Source organism: Podarcis melisellensis, assembly GCF_964234715.1.
Source record: "Podarcis melisellensis genome assembly, chromosome: 10".
Taxonomy (NCBI): domain Eukaryota; kingdom Metazoa; phylum Chordata; class Lepidosauria; order Squamata; family Lacertidae; genus Podarcis; species Podarcis melisellensis.
The window spans coordinates 9294771-9315804 of NC_138542.1; the positions used below are offsets into that span (position 1 = coordinate 9294771).

General features: G+C 41.1%; 1 protein-coding gene across 3 annotated transcripts in view; it reads left to right on the forward strand.

The window, feature by feature from the left end:
• The window catches only part of PLXNB2 (plexin B2), a 350258-nt gene that overhangs the window by 226937 nt on the left and 102287 nt on the right, over positions 1 to 21034 (forward strand). For all 3 annotated transcript variants that reach the window (XM_081927589.1, XM_081927587.1, XM_081927588.1), the window contains exons 4-6: positions 14850 to 15966; positions 17977 to 18159; positions 19968 to 20090. In XM_081927589.1, the coding sequence (XP_081783715.1) occupies positions 14863 to 15966; positions 17977 to 18159; positions 19968 to 20090 (1410 nt within the window). In that variant the 5' untranslated portion in view covers positions 14850 to 14862. The remainder of the gene's footprint in view (positions 1 to 14849; positions 15967 to 17976; positions 18160 to 19967; positions 20091 to 21034) is intronic.

Here is a 21034-nt window from a genome sequence, read left to right on the forward strand (position 1 = left end):
ACTGTTTGACAGAAATCCCTGTTTCTCAGAAGGAAGGAAAAGAAGGCATGAAATGTGATTCCCTAATGTTTTTGCAGAATTTTCTTTTTCCATTAGAGAAAGCAGTTGTTTTTGCTTAGCAAATACCGTAGCAATATTAATCATGAGGATCTGTCACCTTAGAATCAGGTGTGGCTGTTTCACATAATTTAATTGATCTGACAAACTTTTAGCACAAATGAAAAATGTCCTCTTTTCTTATTTTGACTGACTGCTTCTGTTGAAAGCACAAATGTTTGTCTGTTTGTTTTATAGTTTTGCAATTCATAGTAAAGAGAGTATTTAAATAAATTCACTGTTTCAGCTGCAGGAAATTCATTAGAGCTTAGTTTTTAGCTCTGGAGTTGTGACAGATTAAACCACTAAACATTGCTGTTCGCTGCTTAGCTGCTGATGGTGCAAATTCAGCAAACGGTTAGGAATTTTTGTTGCATAGCAGTAAATATAAATAGAAGTACTTCCCTGTATTTCTTCAGCTGTCTAATACGTTGTCTTTGGTATTTTAGAAGCATTCTAATCCTTATTATTCTCCCATTTCAGAATACATAGATATGGATAAGGAGGGAGCTGGTGATTCCTTTTTTGTTGTTCTTGCCTAAAATTCGTTATGTTAACTCAAGAGGTGGGTTATTTTCAAAGAGGGGAAAACAAGATTCTCTAAAGAAAGGAGAAGAACCTATACTATACTAAAGTTGCTATACTACAACTTTCACCTACTCTGACCATTTACCTATATAATTAAAAAAAAAGTAAAGGTTGCATCTAGTCAAGGGTGACTATGGGGTTGTGGCGCTCATCTCGCTTTCAGGCCAAGAGTACCGGCGTTTGTCTACAGACAGCTTTCCAGGTCATGTGGCCAGCATGACTAAACCACTTCTGGTGCAACGGGACACCGTGACAGAAACCAGCGTACACGGAAATGCTGTTTACCTTCCTACCGCAGTGGTACCTATTGCACTGGCACGCTTTCGAACTGCTAGGTTGGCAGGAGCTGGGACAGAGCAACGGGAGCTCACCTCATCATGGGGATTCGAACTCCTGACCTTCTGATTGGCAAGCCCAAGAGGCTCAGTGGTTTAGACCACAGCGCCACCCACGTCTTGACCTATCTAGCTGGAGTTGATGGATTGTGGCTGAACAAAATCTAGAGTGGCAGGGAACACTAGATTTTAAAAAAAGCAAACTTCCTCAAGCCACATTTAGACTGGGATAATTTCACCAGCTCTGCATCCATCTCAGAGCTTCCCTTGCTAGGGAAGGTAATTGAATGTATAGTAGAACACACATCTGGACAACACACTGCTCCTAAGCCAAGCCAAGATGGCTTCAGTGGCACTGTGTACACAAGTTGTCAAAAGAAATTCTCCCCTCTTTATAGTTCTGAATCTCTTGAGCAGCTTCTTTGGATACGATGAGTCACATTTTCGACTAAACCAGCTCAGGAAATTATGGGTTTGGATACTTTTTCTTGTCCTAGAGGTCATCATCTGTGATGCTAGCTCGGCTTCCTCCAAGTTGGCACAGTTTTACCGTAGCTCAGTGGTAGAGCATGTGCTCTGCATACAGAAAATCCCATGTTTAATCCCTGGTATCTCCACATAGAACTGGAAGAGAAACGCACCAGAAATCATGGTGAGCAGCTGTCAGCCAGTTTTGACAATAGCACTGGTAATATAGAAACAGGGGGTGTCCTAAAGTATTACCTTTTTTAGACCTCACAGTGAGGGATGGGTAACTAGTAGTAGTAGTAGTAGTTATTTAACTGACAGTGTTTCCCATGCTCAGGTCTCCAGCTGTTTTTGGACTACAACTCCCATCATCCCTAGCTAGCAAGACCAGTGGGCGGGGATGATGGGAATTGTAGTCCCAAAACAGATGGAGACCTGAGCTTGGGAAACACTGGTTTAATATAAGTGTGAATCTGCTGGGAGACTAGAGCTTGAGGGGGCTGGTGTGATGAATATGTTGGTGACACTATATAGTTAGTTAAATAAGCATCCAGGAGCAGCTGCGTTGTGTTTAGTTTGTGCTTGGAGGCTGAGTTTGAACAAGCTGAAATGAATCCAGATGAGAATGAAGGGGCAATGCCAGTTATCTGGCAGGAGTGGTCATTTCCAGGATAGATGGATGTTGTTGTTGTTTAGTCGTTTAGTCGTGTCCGACTCTTTGTGACCCCATGGATGGGGCTAATTATTATTATTATTTATTTATTTATTCATCGAACATTAAAAGCTTCCCTTAACAGGCCTGCCTTCAGATGTCTTCTAAAAGTCTGGTAGTTGTTATTCTCTTTGACATCTGGTGGGAGGGCGTTCCACAGGGCGGGTGCCACTACCGAGAAGGCCCTCTGCCTGGTTCCCTGTAACTTGGCTTCTCATAGCGAGGGAACCGCCAGAAGGTCCTCGGTGCTGGACCTCAGTGTCCGGGTAGAACAGCTTCCATATGTGATCAGGGTTAACTGGATGTTAGTGGTAGCTGGGAGCACCTTTTATCAATTTCATTTTTTATGTAGGCTGAATCTTTCTCAGAAGCAGACTATCCCCATATGAACTAGTCCACTGACCTGTGTCTGCATGACGGTCTCTTCTCTGTGCACCCAAAACATGTCAGGGCATGCACTTAACTATTATTCAGACGTCTCCTAAATGAGATTCATAACTGCTTGGTTCTTGTGTCTTTTTGAAGAGGCAAAACTTAGCTGTTAGCACCAAAACGCCTATGGCTGATAGCTGGTATGTTAAGAGTATGTGTTACTTGCGGCGGTAACATCAACTCAAGTCCAGGGCATAAGTGTAGTAAATATGCCGTCCACAATGTGTCTTTAACTCTCTTCCCCCCCAATTTACATCCTACCACAAGAATTTTGCAGCAGTTGCTCGAGCTGTGAGAGATTTATTTCAGGGTTTTAAAAACGCGGCTGTTTTTCTACATAGCATTAAAATAACTTGAAGCTTGTGTCATCATTTTCCTGTTTTCCCCTCTGTAGACTTTTAAAGGGGGTCTATATATATATGTCTTGGAGGAAGTAGAAAACTTAACCCACATCACCATTCTAGGTGGTCTTTAAGGTGTTACCCTTTGATGTGGGCAGAACTCCTGTCTTCTAGGAGCCCAAAGTTGTCTGCTAAGTGTTGAGAGGTGACTTCCAGTACCAACTTACTAGCCAGTGAGTAGCAAATAGAGAAGATATAACTAAAACCAGTTTTCCATTGATTCAAAACATTTATGCGTAAGGCATCTACTATGGTAGGTGTACATTGCAAATCTATTATATGGAAATATTAAGAAACAGTGTTTCTTAGATGGGACACCATTGCCAAGTCCTTTTGTGTGCTCTGATATGAGCATCCTATACAGATAGACTGCTCTGTTGATTTTAGTGAAGAAAACAGATCCTGTGCATGCAGAGAACTAACATGAATATTCTGCTTCTGTTGAAAAGCATAGATTTCCTGCCCTTTTCCAATGGCTGGAATAGAGTATTGGTAGTCCCTAGGATCTGACTCACAGCCATATTAATCAAACTTAATTAACCATGTAAGAGCTCAGGTATATTAACAAAGCATTACTAATTTTCACTTACCGCCACTGACAGTTCAGTTTATACACTTGTGGAACAACTATTCTGAACAAAATATTAGTTCAGAAACCATATTTTTGGTAATGCAGTGTCTTGCAAAGCATATTTTTGGCAATGCACTTAGCCTTATGAAGCAGTGCAATAATGGCTCTTCTGGAACATCATAAAATGCAGAGCTCTTTTCCGCTATCAAAATGGAATGTCAAGTCTCCTGGGAAGATGAGGTTGGTAATAAAGTAGTATTAATGGATGTGACACATTATTTCCATAAGTTGACGTGAAGTTCCAAACTTAGAAACGCTCTTTCCCTCATCTGGTTCTGTTTATGTATATTTACATGTGATATTGAGATGGGATGGCTATGTGCATCAAATTACAATACAGATAAACAAAATTCACATGTGGGCAATAATTTGGATGCATATTTTCTTTCCTCCTGCAGCTCCTAGTCTAGAAACTGATGTCATAATTTCTTCGCTGGATAAGGGCACCTGTTTTTTAAAATAATACTTTGGGGAGGGAGTCCTACTTTTGTGTATGCATATGTTCTTCCTCTGCTAACTGTCAGAATTATACACACGAGATAATTGTCTTCAGATTATCTAGTATTCCTTTTCTGATACCCACATCTCCCCCTTGAAATAAATTCAGGCTGACTAGATTTGATTACTTATGTTGATACTTGATACAATAAAGGAAGTAGCCTGGCCATTTTCTTCAGATTTTTATCCAGATTGATTTCTATAATAAATAGTGCATAATGGATCTGAATAATTTATTACCTAAAAAAGAAGAAAAGGAAAAAAAGCTAATGCTGATTCCTGTCAGGGCTCTGGTAACAGGACAAACTATGAGAACAGACTGTGAAATGAGCCATACCAAAATGGGTTCATGTAGAATGCTCTAGAATTCACACTTACTTTTAAGTGCAAGTAATCCGTCCCTTGGGATTTCTAGAGTAAAGAGGCTCAGCCATAGGTCTGAGACAATATCACGTTTGCCCAGGATGTTGGTAACATTGCATTAACCTTACATTAGGAACAACCTAAATGGTATACTGGGATAACAGCTGTGACCAGAATTACTTGTAATGGGGAATGGCAGAATCAGTTACATGATAGCTTCCGTCACCAAGGCTCCATGTGTCTACAATTGGCAGGCAAGGCCTTGTTGGTGCTGGCCCCCAGGGTTGCCCTGGTGTGGTCGGTCTCCCTCTTTATTGCTTTTCAGAACAAACTTCAAACTCAACTTACCTGGAGAGGTTGCAAATGCCATCTTCCTTTGGTTCTGATTAGATAAAAGGTATCCCAAAACGAAGTGGGGGTTCATTTTTATTATGACTGACAGGTCCTATTTCATTTTTTTTTTTAAAAAAAAAAAGAGAGATTGTAAACATTTTTTTTTAAAATTACCCACCCATTGCTGGCACAAATCCATCATTATTATACCCATATTGCAGGAAGCAGGACTGTGAGAACATGGGTGTTGCACGAGCCCTTTAAAGTAGCTCAGATCTACTGATCTTTTTGGTAGGGTGGAAAGGGGGAGTTAGAGGAATCATAGAATTGTGGAGTTGGAAGAAGAAGAAGAAGAGTTTGGGTTTGATATCCCGCTTTATCACTACCCGAAGGAGTCTCAAAGCGGCTGACAATCTCCTTTCCCTTCCTCCCCCACAACAAACACTCTGTGAGGCGAGTGTGACTGGCCCAAGTTCACCCAGCAGCTGCATGTGGAGGAGCGGGGAAGCGAACCCGGTTCACCAGATTACGAGTCCACTGCTCTTAACCACTACACCACACTGGCTCCCAGGGTCATCTAGCCAAGTGTTTGCCAAACTTGGGTCTGCTCTCCTGCTGTTTTCAGACTACAATTCCCACCATCCACTGGTCTTGCTAGCTAGGGATGATGGAAGTTGTAGTCCGAAAACAACTGGAGGACCCAAGTTTGGGAAACACTAATCTAGTCCAACCCCCTTCAATGGTATACTAATGCTGGAGTGTAGTCCAATGTTTCTTCTTCATTATTTGTTTCTATTTTGCTTTTTAGGTGGGTGGAGTGGGGTGGGAGTGGGATATGAAGTTGTTTGTGGCAGCAAGGTTAATTGAACATTGAAGGGAGCCAAGGAAAGAACTGAGCATTTCAGATGTGAGTGGAATGTCACTGCCTGGACAGACCTAGAAGTAGACCTAGAATAGTAGTTTCTTCCAACTAAAGAGTAAAAAAGAAAATCCTGGGGAATGCCCTCATCCTGCCTTGCCCGTAACTTGCTGGCACATTCCTTAAAAGCACACTGCTTTCCTTTTGAATCAGTGCAACCCACCTGAGGAAGAAAATGCTATAAATTATTTTGATCCCAGCAGCTGGAAAAATGCTTGTTATGGCACTTTTTGAAACTCAGATATCCAGCTGATCTTGGCTCTCTGGAGACATTTTCTGCATTCCCCGTTTCCTTCATGTTCACTTCTGTGAATTCTGTTTAGCTATAGGACTTAGTAGAAACATGTAATTATGTTATTGAGTCTTAAAACTGGCCTGGTCAGGGGAAAAAAAGAAATATTATTGCTGCACTGTATTGAAAACAATTGCCTCATCTTAATAACTATTTTAAATTATTTCACTGTTTCTTTTGTTTAACTTGCATTCTTCATTCCTAAAGGTGAAGATTAAGGGTTTGGGATAAAACTACTATGCCATCTGCAATGGTTTGCATGCAAAAATTACTAGGCTATTCTTAAGAGCAGGGCATTTCTGACTTTTGTTGAGGAGGAAGCACCACCAAAATGCTGCTGTACTTTGAAACCTTGGTCTTTTTAGGGTGTACATAACATATTAATGCATATTTTTATTCTGTAACTTGATGCCGCCATTCCTTTACTGGGGACCCTTGGAAATAACTCTGAAGGGTTTCCTCCTGCAAAAAGGAATGAACTTAAACGGAATTTTAAATGAGTAACAGTCTACCCTTGCAGGGTGTGAAAGGAGGCAGGAAAGGAACAGGTTTTTCAGGAAAGAGCGCTTTGCAATTCAATTAATCCCAGCAGATGTCCTGGGCAAGTGATGGGCCTTGATAGTTTTGGAGGGAGGAGGAAAGAATTGTGCACAGCTTGAGTTTGGTGCTGAAAAGGACTGCATAGCTAATCAGGTGCTGTGTCAAAGGCTCTTTATAGTTCACAGTTCTGTGAGATTTCTGAGAGCGACCCTGAACTTCCACTGCTGTGGAACTGGGGATTTGAATATGGGTGGAAGGGAAAGATTAGTTTAAGGCATCAGAGCCAAAGCATAACAAAGATTGGTTTCAGTGTCAGATTCCAGAGAAGGTTGTCCCTTGGACAAATCTCACAGGTCTACTTCCCACATTTCATCTTAAACATATGGGGTGCCATCTCATGACTTTTAAAGATGAATGAAAACCACAGTGTGACAGTTATGGTATGCATGCCCATCTCCAAAGGAGGAGCTATGCGAAGGCTTCTTAACTGGGCCATCACTTGAAAACAGAAGGATGTGTTGTCATTTGCACAGCCCTTTCTCACATAATCCCAGACGAAGGAATGGCTTAAGAATCAGTGGTGTTTTATCCACACTTTTCCTCTGCTCTTTTCAGACACAAGGGCATTTTTTTATTATTATTATTATTATTATTATTATTATTATTATTATTATTATTATTATTATTATTATTTTATTATTATTATTTTCCTCCAGAGCTTTCCCTGGGAAAACCCGCTCTTTAAAGCTTAATCGGAGCAAACGTCAATCCAAAGAAAACCCAAACTGATGTTTGCTCCAGTTAAACACCAAAGAGTGGAATTTTGCAGGGGGACAGGACTCTGGGGCAACAAAGAAATTCTTGGATACTGAGCTTTTAAGTATGGAACTGTACCTGGAAAGAGAGGAGCCAAAGGTAAAAGTGGATAAACCCTGAGATGCAGTAGCTGAACTTGGCTGTGAGAAACCCAGATTCACGTTCTCATTCAGCTGCAGAGCTCACTGGCTAGCACTGGACAACACTGAATCTCTTGCATGATGCTGTTTGTGAAGTGGGAAGAATAATAGAAATTGGCTGGCATTGTGTGTACATCCATATCACTTGTTAATCATATACTGGACCACAAGGAGGGTCGAGGCACTCCTTCGCCTGCCACATATACGTACTTTCTAGACTTGAAATTTTCCACAGGTTTTCATGGATTAGGCTCTACTTAATGAAATTACTGTGAAGTTGAAATTGTTGATACTGTGAGTCTGTGTGGTGTTGCAGCTGAGTGCAAACAGTGAGGAAGGAAGTCACCAAAGGCTTAATAACCCTACACTTTCTTATACTTTTTCTGCACATTTTTTTTTACAACAGTTTAGAACAAAGGTGGGGAATCTGTGGCCTTCCAGATAATGTTGCCCCTTCAGCCCCAGTCAGTATTCCCCGTGGTCAGGGATGGTGGGAATATAGTCTGGCAGCACATGGAGGGCTGCGGTGCATGCTTTTTGCTATTATCACCACCCATCTTTCAAGCCAGAGGCTCTCAGGGCACACAGCATTTCGTTAAATTGCTGCACGGCAAATAGAACATAGCCAAATTAAACCAATAGATGTAGCAAAACATTAATTCAGCAGCAGCAGGAAAATAAAATCTTTAAATTGGTTGTCTCTATAGACCTGAAGGAAAAGACACATCTTAGCTTGATATCAAACTATTAACAGTGGGGGCAACAGCATATCCAGTAGGAGGGAGCTCCTTATCCAGGGTGCCATAGCAGAGAAGGCCCTGCTCTGCATTGTCACATAGTGAATGGCAACTGTTGATTGAGCTACGAGCAGGGCTTCTCCTTAAGACGTAGGAAATGGAAAAGATGCATTTTCAGATACTTGGGTCCCACCAAAATCGGCATCTTAAATAGGGCCTGGTAGCGATTAGGCACCCAGTGCAGCTTGGTGGTGCATGACCTCACATTTGGCAATAAGATTTCTTCCGCATGGTCAGGCATAATTGTGAGCTCTCACCTGTGGTCATAATTGCGCCTCCATCGTCTGACCTGTTTCATTGCTCAGCATGCCTCTGAAAACCATGCAACCATCCAACCTCCACATTGCCAGAAAAGACCTTTATGACCCTGCTACTACAGTTAGAAAGACAAACTCTCCGTTTGTTCCAGAGCGATCTTATTCTTGCAGTGCATAATACCCTGTTTCTGTGGCCTTTTTGAAGGGGATGTTCTCTGCACCTCTGTTGCTTAGCTTCTGGCATAGCTTCTAAGTCTCACTTGCTTTCCAGTGCTGGCTGGCTTTCTTTCTTTCTTTCTTTCTTTCTTTCTTTCTTTCTTTCTTTCTTTCTTTCTTTCTTTCTTTCTTTCTTTCTTTCTTTCTTTTTTATTTTGTGGCATTTTTGCTTTTATGTTCCCTGTACCTTAGGAAATGCGACTGACAAATGTTTACGGTAAACAAATGCCTGATGAGATGAGACCGCTGTCAAAGTTGCTCAGAAGTCTCCCGTATCCTGGGCAGACCTTTGTCGAAGTTAAAGTATAATAAAGTGTGCTGCAGTTGTGTGTCATCTTCCTGCTTTACTAGGTGCTCTCCTTAACTTTAAGCCTTCATAGTTTTTTATCCTCCAGCTGCCGGGTTTAAGACCCCAAGGAAAGTTATGTGCACTATCATTTACCCCCGTTTATGTATCTAGTCATAAAAATACTGTGATCGCTGCCAGGAAGGAGTAGAATTAGTGGGTGGCTAGAAATGTCAATATGGGCACAGGCATATGACTCTTTCCTCTCCTGCCTGAAACTTTCTTGCAGATTGGATATTGACTTTTTTTGGTCTCATTAGCCAGTGGAACTGATGAGTCAGGCAGCTCCGGCAAGCAGTTCACTTTTCTGCCAACTTAAGACTTCTGTTTTGGCGCAGACGACCAGATTCTCTTCCCCCCACAACATGTTTTTTCCTTTGGTGCCCTGTGCTGTTTACACCCACCCTTGTGTTAGTCCCTGCTTTTCTAGGTTAGGTTTCCTTGTCTTAAATTGCTGTCTCTGAGGCCTGACATTTGTCTTTGCCGGTCTAGAGCTTTTGGTTCTGGCTTGAGCTTCCTTTGAGCTTTCCAAATCCTCTCCTCAGCATGTCAGCTGTGAATGCTTGGGTGATTAATGATTGGAATTGAGACTGCTGGATCACATAGTCTTTCCCCCGATTTCCCTTCCTCTGAATAATAGCTTTGCAGGCCTGTCATTATTTGCAAGGGGCGGGACATCTGTGGTTTGGAAGCCACTGAGGTTACTAACACAGAGAGAGGAAGAGCCCTTCCCTGTACAGTGGTGCCTCAGGTTAATTCATTCTGGAGGTCCGTTCTTAACCTGAAACTGTTCTTAACCTGAAGCACCACTTAAGCAATTGGGGCTTCCTGCTGCTGCCACGCCACCGAAGCCATCGATTTCTGTTCTTATCCTGAAGCAAAGTTCTTAACCTGAAGCACTATTTCTAGGTTAGTGGAGTGTGTAACCTGAAGCGTATGTAACCCGAGGTACCACTGTATATTCTAGGTTGCCAGATAAACTCCTCTTCCTCCTCAGGGTGCAGTAAAATAATTTAAAGTGATGGAGGAAAGAAAACATCAATAGTATTATGGAAGGTAAAGGTGGGTGGGTGGAAACACTTGAAACACCAGAGAAATCCTCAAAGCTAATACAGTGGTACCTCGGGTTGCATACGCTTCAGGTTACAGACTCCGCTAACCCAGAAATAGTACCTCGGGTTAAGAACTTTGCTTCAGGATGGGAACAGAAATCGGGCTCTGGCGGCGCGGGGGCATCGGGAGCCCCATTAGCTAAAGTGGTGCTTCAGGTTAAGAACAGTTTCAGGTTAAGAACGAACCTCCGGAATGAATTAAGTACTTAACCCAAGGTACCACTGTATAAATTTTCTTGAAATTCAGTCATCACGGATCTGGTCCCAGCGTAACATTTTACTGAAGATCATTCAGAACGGTGTCTGCCAAGCAGTTACACATGCAAATCATTACATTAGAACTGAATATGCATGGGGGGGGGGGGTGTGATATCTGTGAAAAGGACGCTAGATTTCTGCCAGCTCACCTGATTGCAGATTTTGCCTAAAAATGCAGATGATCATTTCTGTTGTTGTTTTTATTTTTGTATGGGGATCATTTTCGAAAGGCGTTTCTGTGGCTCATCACAGAATGTGTGCTCAGGAATCCCCACATCCAGTCAAGTTCATGAAATCCAATTGCAGGTTTCTCTAACTTATTCTAATCTCCACCCAGCCTGGACCTACCCACACCTCCAATTCTCCCTGCTTTATTTCTTCTGCTTTAAATATGGGCACAGGCACAGCTGCTAGCATACCACCTGCCAGACTTGCATGCATATTGAAGTAGTGTTCTGGAATAGCTGGTGGAGTGTTGGTTGCTCCTGAAGGTGCATGTACTCCCACTGTATGATGTTGCTTGCGAGTTCATTAATCGGGCTTTATTGATTGTATATTAGAGCTTAGTAAAAAACCAGCTGGGTCTCAAGCAATTGTTGATGCAGAAAGGCAGCAGAAGCAGGCTGCTCAAAAGAAGAAGAAAACTGGGATTTGGAGTACGCGGTCTGCAGGGTGGATTTGATATAAATCAAATCAATTTAAATCACTAGTCAGTAAGACTTGATTTTATTTTTATTTTTACTGAAAGACACATTCTTGCTGGTATAATCTTAATATTTACAACCAGATGAAGGTTTCATTTTTGGAATAATAAATTTTCAGAGTAGTTTTTACAGTTATATCAAAAATTACTGGTTTGATTATACTATTAGAAATACATAGACAGATAATTATGAAATTATTGTGAGGTTTAATAAGTTAACTCTTTATATTTGGACAGCTTTTCTGCTGTACTTTATTGGAAGGAGAAAAATAATCATTTCCTTAATAACAATTTAAACAATGTGTTTAACTAAATCAATAACATTATAGCTTGTGTATCCATGTTTGTTAACTGATGTGGTTAGACAGTTTTTTAAAAAAAACTTAGAGCGAGTTTTAGCACACATGAAAAGCTTAAAACAAATCCTTATTTCCTGATGAATAGCCTTTGAAATATAATGTAACTTAAATAGAAAACTATCTTTAGAAATATTTTTCCTAGAAAGCATTTTATTTTAAAAATCCAATTTAAATTAAAAAAAAATAATTTAAATTTTTAAAAAATCCAATTTTTTGATTTATTTTTTAAAAGTAATTTATTTTTACCGACCCTGGTGGACTGCAAGAAGACCGGGTTTGCTAATGCATGAGTGTATGTTTGTGTATGAAGCTAATTTCAACCAAGATTTTTGGCATCCACAAGTCTTGCGTTACATACTACTTCAGTGCCTTTTGGAAGCTGAGAACATGATTGAGAAATGCTTGCATTAATAAAGGAACAGAGACACTAGTGCTGTCGTACATAATCCACGTAGGGCAGCCAACCAGTAGTTCAGTGAACATCCTGCGTTGGCTACCTGCATTGGGTTCTTGCATTAGTTTGGTGCAACCAAGTACTGTATGGCAAGTTTGAGGAAAGCCACATAGCTTGAGTTAGCTTGGCTGCCGCTGATCACTGTGTTAGATGTGCCGACCGGGTGTGGGCGCCAACACTCTCCCATGTCTGGGCTTGAATCGGATCAGCACTGAGAAAATAGCATTACTGGGTAGTACTTTTTCATGAATGATCAGATCGTTCTGTGTGCCGTCTCCTGTTAGTTCTTGAAACATACATTTAAGATAGGCCAGTACGATTATCCGTAGATTACAGCTGGAAGTTAAGCAGAGAAAGCTGGCTTGCCTTAAAACTACCGTATTTTTTGCGCCATTGGACGCACCTAGTTTTTAGAGGAGGAAAACAAGGGAAAAAAATATTCTGAGCGAAACAGTGGATGTATGGTTTTTGTGGTTCATGCTGTGGCCACATGCATGTGATTTGACAGTGAATTTGGGCTAGCCCAATGCAAAAATCCTGAGGATCCATGTGGATCCGTGCTTTGTAACCACGTTTTTACACGGTTGCAGCCCCACGCAACAGTGGATGCGTGATTTTTTTGGTGCAGGCTGTAGCCATGGACATGCTATGTGATCTGATGGTGAATTTGGGGTGACCCAGTGCAAAATTCCTGAGGATCCATATGAATCCGTGCTTTGTAACCACGTTTTTACACCGTTGCGGCCCCACGCAACAGTGGATGCGTGATTTTTTTGGTGCAGGCTGTAGCCATGGACATGCTATGTGATCTGCTGGTGAATTTTGTATTTTGTAAACACACTGCTAAGGTGGTAGTAAACGAGAGAGCCACGTATTCTCATAAGCAACGCTAGCTGTCATTTGAGCGACACAACTGGTTTTTAGAAACGTAGGTCATTTGCTGCTCTCTGAGTTACATATTGGCCTTATTTGGGCAACATATTAAGCACAAATGTTGATTCCTGGGCTCATGGAGGGGAGCTTGGCGTGTGCTTTGCTTCTCCCCAGCCTTTTTTGCTACTGCACTGTGCTGCACTGAGCTCTAAACTGAGGTTAAGAGATGGCCTCACTAACCACAAGCTGTAACCTTTGTTCTTGGTTACCGTTTAGGGTTAATGTGGAGAGAGTTTAACCGCAAACCCCAATTCAGAGTGCACACTAAGCCAAACCTTGGCTTAGCTTCGTGTGGCAAGGAAGAGCAAGGCAGCTACAAGTTCCTCTCCCAAGAACCCGTATGTACCCTTGTGCAAAGCCAAAGTTTGGTTTAGTATGTTGTGTGAACCAGGCCATTGCAATGTCAATGTTTCCTGCTGTGCCTGTGAATATTTTCTTTATCCTGAGCGAACCATTTTGTATTACTGGCTTTTTGGACTGATGAAGCATGTAGCGAAACCTGTAATATATCCAGAGAACAGGTCTCCTTTTGCCCACTTGTGTTATTCTCACCAGGGTGGTGGCTTTGATTTGCCTTCCCGTGATTGATTTGATCCATGCATACGGCTTTGTGTTTCCAACTCAAGACCCATTGAAGAACATCTCATCCAGTTCAATCTTTGAAAAAGCTTTGAAAAACTTTTCCATATTCTCCAGTGCGCTACCCTTGCCGTTGTGGCGGCGCAGGGTTGCCGTTCTGTGATTGGACTTACGATACTTGTTGAACGGTTCATTTATCCAGTCTGTATAACGTTTACTGCACATGTAACTTGTTAAGATAGAGTTGTACATTTATCCACTCCATGTTTACAGTATCTCCAGGCTTTGTCTTGCACATGGCACCTTAGTATGTTTGTTGTTTGAATGGTTACAAGTCTATCTCTAGTCTAGCTATTATTCTAGTAAATTTGGTTTTATACTTATAAGCCAGTTTGTGGTGTTGTTGTTTTGTTGCAATGTTTCCTGCCCACCAGGGAGTGCAGAAAAATTGACTGTGAATTGTGGTTTGCAGGAGTGAGGGATGTGGGCTGTGGTTTTAGTTCAATAATTTGTGCTTTAATCATTGGGTTTTTGTTGGTTTTTGTTGCTATTTGTCAGCCACTTCGAACAACTCCTGGTGTAGAAGGGGAAGGTGGGGGAGGAGGTTATACACGGGGGGGGGGGACAAGCAAAATAAATAAATGGCAGAATTTTGGATTGTAAGAAACATAGCTGCTGTTGAAAATGTCAGTGCTATGCCAAACCCCCACCCCAATTCCTACCAGTACCATTTCCACACAATAACCAGCCACACTTTCTTCAGCACTGCTGATTAATTTTGGCAGTAGCAATTAGAGGCAAGAATTTAAACCCACCATATGATAAGTTGAAGCCTTAATTATTATATAACCAAGCATGCTCCTGATGAGGGACACTGATGGGCAGTATAACTTATTTATTATAATTTCTTTTTAGCCTGTTATTTTTGAGAAGGGATTTAAACTCTTATTTTAATGCTCGCGTTCTGAAGTATTCAAAGCACATCATCTGCAAAACGATTCGATTTGTGCTCCGTTCCTTCAACCATGATACCCTCAATACCGCTTTGCAATCTCAAATTTATTGCTAGAACCTCTATTGCTACCACAAAAAAGTAGCAGCAATAGAGGGCAGCTCTGTTTTAGTTCCTCTTATTAATAAACAAAGCCGACCGAACCTTCTTCGTTGATTGTGATTTTTTTTGCCAAATATCTTAATTCCTTAGCAAGATTATACGGGAACAAATCTCATTTTTATCTAGAAGTAATATATTTCATATGTTTCTTTCTCAGGTATCACACAGAAATGGCTGTTTGGATTTGGACCCTGAGCATTTTGAGCTTCTCTTGTTTGACCTGTGCACTGAGGCCTAAGAAATGGGATTCATTTCTGACCAACACAGAACTGAACCACCTGACGGTGAACCACAAAACAGGGACAGTCTATTTAGGTGCAGTAAATGCCCTTCATCAGCTTACGAGTGACTTGAAACCCTATCCGTCCGTGGATGAGGTATCAACTGGGCCACAACTTGATAACAAAATGTGCACACCTCCCATTGATGCAAACCAGTGTACCGAAGCAAAAGATACTGACAATTACAATAAGATATTTTTGCTGGACACACAAGAGGGACAGATTGTGGTTTGCGGGAGCCTGTTTAAGGGCATCTGTTGCATTAGAGAGCTCGAGAACATTTCAAAGATAGTTTACTATGAGAACGGCAGTGGGGAGAAATCGTTTGTTGCAAGCAACGACGAGGAGGTAGCCACAGTGGGGCTGATCACCTCTTTGAAAAAAGGCCGAATGATGTTCGTGGGAAAGGGAAATGGACCAAGCGACAATGGGATCATCATCAGCACTCGGCAACTTTTCGACGGGGATGGGAAAGACATTTTTGAACTCTATGCAGAGCCTGCTGTGATCAAATCAACTTACCCTTCCTCAAGCACGCAGCAGTTTCTGTACATCTTTGAAGACAGCAAATATGTGTATTTTATTTTCAATCAGTATGAAAAGCAGCCCCTTAAAAACCGAACAGTAATTGGGCGGCTTTGCAAGGAAGATGAACAGTACCATTCCTACTTTGAAATGGACTTGGAATGTAAAGATGCCAGTGGCGCTTACAACCAGTGTAATGCTGTCTATGCCTCTGTGCCTGGGCAGGATCCAGCATCATCAGAGCCAGAGGATGGCGCCTCGTCAGAGGACAAAATGCTCATTGCACTTTTCAGGAGGATCAACAAAGACAATAACTCTGTGGAATCTGCCATGTGTGTGTTTTCCTTGGAGAAGATCAACCAAAAAATGGAGGAAAAACGGGAGCAATGCTATATGAAGGATAAACGGAACGTGTTTTACAAGCCTTTCCGAACAGAAACCGCTCCGTGCACTTCTCAGTCTCACCCGGTAATATGAAAGCTTTAAAATAATTTATTTATTTATTTATTTATTTATTTATTTATTTATTTATTTGAAAGGTTGGAAATCCTGTTTTTTAGAAACACATTTTAAATCTGTGAAACAAAAGTGTAAGACCTGGGAGCTGGAATCTAAAATGTTTCAGCACAGGTCTTTTCGGCTCCAGATATTTTTTGCATAACATGTGAAATCTTTTTTCTTCTTCCCTGGCACTGTTATATACTAAGTTGTACTTAGTCAGGTTAATATTCAACTGACAAAAATAGTTATGCTCCTAGTGTTCACTTTTGGAAGCAAAGTGTAAATTTGACCATTCAGGCTTTTTAAGTGGGCTTAATCCAGTCAAAAGGTGTCATTGTCTCAATGAGACAGATTTGCTTTGTATGACCTACATTGAGATAAATCCAGTTTTAAATTGCTTCATTTGAACTGGATGATGCCCATTGCCCGCTTCCCCCTGATCACTAACATTCACAGCAGAAACCAGCACCAGAATTTTGCACTGTGGACCCCACTGAACAGGCCTTCATTGATGCAGTTTGGGAGCCCAGAGTTGGTTTTCTATCTTTAAGGTGGCATTTGTTATCAGTTTATCTTCTAATCCTTTTGAAAAAGCTAAAATTGAGATATTAGTTTTTCTCATTCTTAGAGACAATATTGTGGGGAGAACAACATCAGTGTAATTATGAAAAGCTTATATCTATAACTTTTTATCAATCAATCAGTCTCCTTTATCAGCATAAAAAGTGCATTGTATACATGGATCAGAACACAGCACAGATAACGAAACATAGTAGGAGATACTTTAGGATAAAACTGTCCAGGCATGGACTCTCAGGACCTATGGTGACATAATTTCATAGCGTCACTCAAAAATCTTGCCGCATTCTCCACAACATCATTACAGTGGTACCTCGGTTTAAGAACAGTCCGTTTTAAGAACAATATGGTTTCTCAATTCCGCAAAACCGGAAATAGTGTCTTGGTTTGAGAACTTTACCTCGGTCTAAGAATGGAATCTGAACAGTGGAAGGGCATCGGCGGCGGGAGGCCTCATTAGGGAAAGCCGCCTCAGTTTAAGAACACTTTGGGTTTCAGAACGGATTAAGTTAGTAAACCAAGGTGCCACTGTACTAGCTTTTATAGCTTGTATCTGAAACCCAGTGAAATTATGGACGACTCTTTTAAAAATAAAATAAAACGCTTCCTATCATGTACATTAGTCTCCTTTACATCCAGAGATTCACCTTAGATTTGAGTGTGGCCAGATTTTAATATTTTCTATCTTGTATTTCTTTAAAAAAAATAAAAAGCTATAAAATGATTCCCCTCATTCTAAAAGGGGGAAATATTACACAGGAGACTTTTTAAAGTATCCCCTAAATATCCCATGTTTCAATTTGAAAAACTGTGTGTGGTGGTGGTGGGGAGGGGAATCTTCCATAGAGAAAATGAAAAAGGATTTCCAGTGGGGTGGTTTTCTGTGCCTTCCTATCCCTAAGACCAACCGCAGTGCCTTCCAACCCAAGCATGGGCCATGATCCCTTGATATAGCCTCTTCAAGGAAGGGCTTTCCTACTAACTAAGGACCCTCACATCCAAACAACTTCATATGGATGCCCTGCTTAAGATATGCAGAGAGGAGTTTCCACATCACAACATGCATCAGTTTGAGCTGAATTTGGGTGCCACCCGTACCATATATCCAGCCCACAGAACCTTTGTCCAGGGGATACCTGAGATATTTCTGCAACCACCTTAGGTCAGGGATGGATCATAAGCCACCTGAGGTCTCACCCCCCACCTGTGGGACCTTCAACTAGCAAGGATAGGGGAGATCTGCACCAGCAGTGATGCAAGTTGAGCAGGGGGGTGTCTCCATCCACACATAGTGTGGCATAAAAGAGGGGGGTGGGTTGGATTTCAGCCCTAGTTTCAAAGTTCAGAGTTTATCGCCCATCTGATTGTTGTGTTTCTGTTTCTTGCTTCATTTTTTAGAATTCAAGCCAAGCCTTTCCATGTGGTTCTGAACATTTACCATACCCTCTGGGAAGCAGAGAGGGAATTACTACAGAACCTTTATTGAAGAAGAAGGGTATAGACTTAACTGCAGTGACCTTTGCCGTAGAGAACACGCATACAGTAGCATTTGTTGGGACATCAGACGGCAGAATCCTGAAGGTAACCTCAATGTCTTAAATGCTTTCTTCTTGTTGTTGTTGTTGTTGTTGTTGTTTAAAAAAGAAGCGTGGCCTATTTTTGCAATATAAGAAAGCTATGGCCAGAATGAATCTGCCATAGATAAAAGGTTTATCCGGTAATTTGCTTGACTTTTAAACGGAACAAACTTTTAGTAAAGTATTTCATGAAGTAAATTCAATAAGCATATTCAAACAATTTGTTTATATGTATTGTGGCAATAGTGACGTATTGAACCCCATAATTAAAAGTAATCATAAAAAATAACCATTCCTGAACACCATGAAATCAAAATATGTGAACATATTTCAGCCCAAAATCAATAAAACCATGTTCAAATACAGTGGTGCCTCAGTTTACGAAGTCCATTCTTAAACCTAATCTGTTCTTAAACCGAGGTGTGCTTTCCCTAATGAGGCCTTCTGACACTGGTGCCCTTCCACCGTTCGGTTTCCATTTGTAGACCGAGGTAAACATCGCAAACCAGAACACTACTTCCGGTTTTGCGGAGTTCGTAAACCGAATCGTTCATAAGCAGTACTGTTCTTAAACTGAGGTACCACTGTATATCCTTCTCAAAGCTGTACCTGTGTGTGCATTAAAATTCAAATAAACATAAACCCATTAGCCTTGCAGAAACCTTGAACACCTTCCATTTGTTGCTGTTGTTATTTAGTAGAGTTAGGGCAACCAAAGTCTTCATTTAATCAAAGCCTGATAGAGTTCTCCCTCATACTAATGTATCTTTTTTGTCCCATTCCCAACAGATAACTATAGCCATTGACGCTGAGCTATATTACTGCTCTTCCTTGTCTTCTTGTATGACCAGTTCACTGCTGTGTTTGAAATGGGAAAGCTATGGTTTGTGCAAACTACATTTGGCCTACGGACTAAAACTGGGAACCCACTTTGAATAAGGTTCCAGTTACAACTTGTAGGCAAATGATTTGTGCATACCAGAGCTTGATAGAACAGCAAACTCTATTAGCCTGCCAGGAGCAAGGAAGTCAAGGAGCATATTGAAGCACTTCCAAGAAACGGAGCTCATGAGCAGAACGCTCAGACCCAATGGCATAGCAAGTTAATTTCAAAACAAAAAAAAATCCTTCCAGTAGCACCTTAAAGACCAACTAAGTTAGTTCTTGGTATGAGCTTTCGTGTGCATGCACACTTCTTCAGATACACACATGTGTACACATGTGTGTATCTGAAGAAGTGTGCATGCACACGAAAGCTCATACCAAGAACTAACTTAGTTGGTCTTTAAGGTGCTACTGGAAGGAATTTTGTTTTGTTTTGACTATGGCAGACCAACACGGCTACCTATCTGTAACTCAAGTTAATTTCATTAAGCAATGAAAAAGTAAGAGGGGTTAGAATATGACCAGGCTAACAGCAAGGTCTCTTGAGTATAAACCCTTAATAGATATCCCTAATACAGAATAAGGATCAGAAATTATGAATTAATATATTGAGTGTAATTTTGAAACTTGTTTGACTCTTGTGGGCCCTTCCAGCTGTACAGTTGTATGATTCTATGATCTCAATCACAACACATGAAAAAAATAGCAAAGAGCTTTGCCCAGATAGAAACTGAAATTTCACCAGAATAGAGCGAGATTTTGAAAAGGCATTGATATTTTGGAAGAGCAGTGCTCCTTTCTTGCAGCTCAACCATTATTTCTTGGAGTGGTTTTGTTTTAAAATGAAAATGTCTAAATGTGTTTCAACTTAAATATGTTTTTTATTTACTGAAATAGCTAAGATAATGTAGTTAATCTGTATTCCAGGTGTTTCTGTCAAATCCTGAAAAGGAATATGCTGGAGTCCTTGTTGAAAAAAACAAGCCTATCCAGAAAGATCTCGCTCTAGATGCTCTCCAAGAGAACTTGTATGTGATGACTGCAAGAGAGGTACAAAATGCTTGGAAACAGCAATGAAATTTTAAAGATTGTGTTCAATTTGAACATGTTTTTCAGAGCATATCTGCGGGGTGAGCTGGACCTACAGCTGTGTTGCTAAACGGAAATCACAAGAAATACGCAGGAATAGTCCCTTGAACAGGGAGGCATATTTTTGCCACACACATACAAAATCAGAAGTTAACCAGTGTTCCCAGAGCTGCCACTCTGCACATGCACCAAGACAATGCGATCTCTTTATTTTCATTCAGCAGGCAACTGTGCAGACCCATTGCAAGTGCACAAAGAAAGCAACCTTTAGCATAGCTTCCTTCGTGGAAAGCAAATGGCTCGTCCTCATTAGATAGAGATGTGAAGGAACTCTGGGTGTAGAGCAGCAGCTAATTATGCACTTGGGCCAAAGCAAAAAGCCCCAGGAGATCTCCTGGTGTAATGTGTAGTTCGGCTTGGCCTTAGCCCAAGTCCAGCATGCAAACTATTGGACCACATGGACTATCATTGGTAATTCTGGTGATCTGAAAGCTGTTTGTTGTGTGCTTCCTGGGACCAGAGTTATGGCACCAAGAACTCTACAGTGTAATATATATATATACGAAAGCATATATATATATATATATATATATATATATATATATATATATATATATATGCTTTCGTAGATTTTCACGGGTACAGGAATGCAGGTTTTGGTGTCCTCGGGTGTCTTCCCGTGTAAAAGTTGGGGTGTCTAGGCGACGTTTCGACGAGGTCTCACTCGTCATCTTCAGGCTGGTGCTTTCGGCTTCTTGTTACTGGAACAGAGCAGGATCTCAGTGTTTGAGTTCCTATAAATACTGTTGAGGGGGTGTGGTGTATAGCCTCCAATGTTCTGGGCAGAGAGGAAGTTCCCAGGCTAGTGTGCCTTTTCTTCTTTTGTTCCTTAATTACTTGAGGGA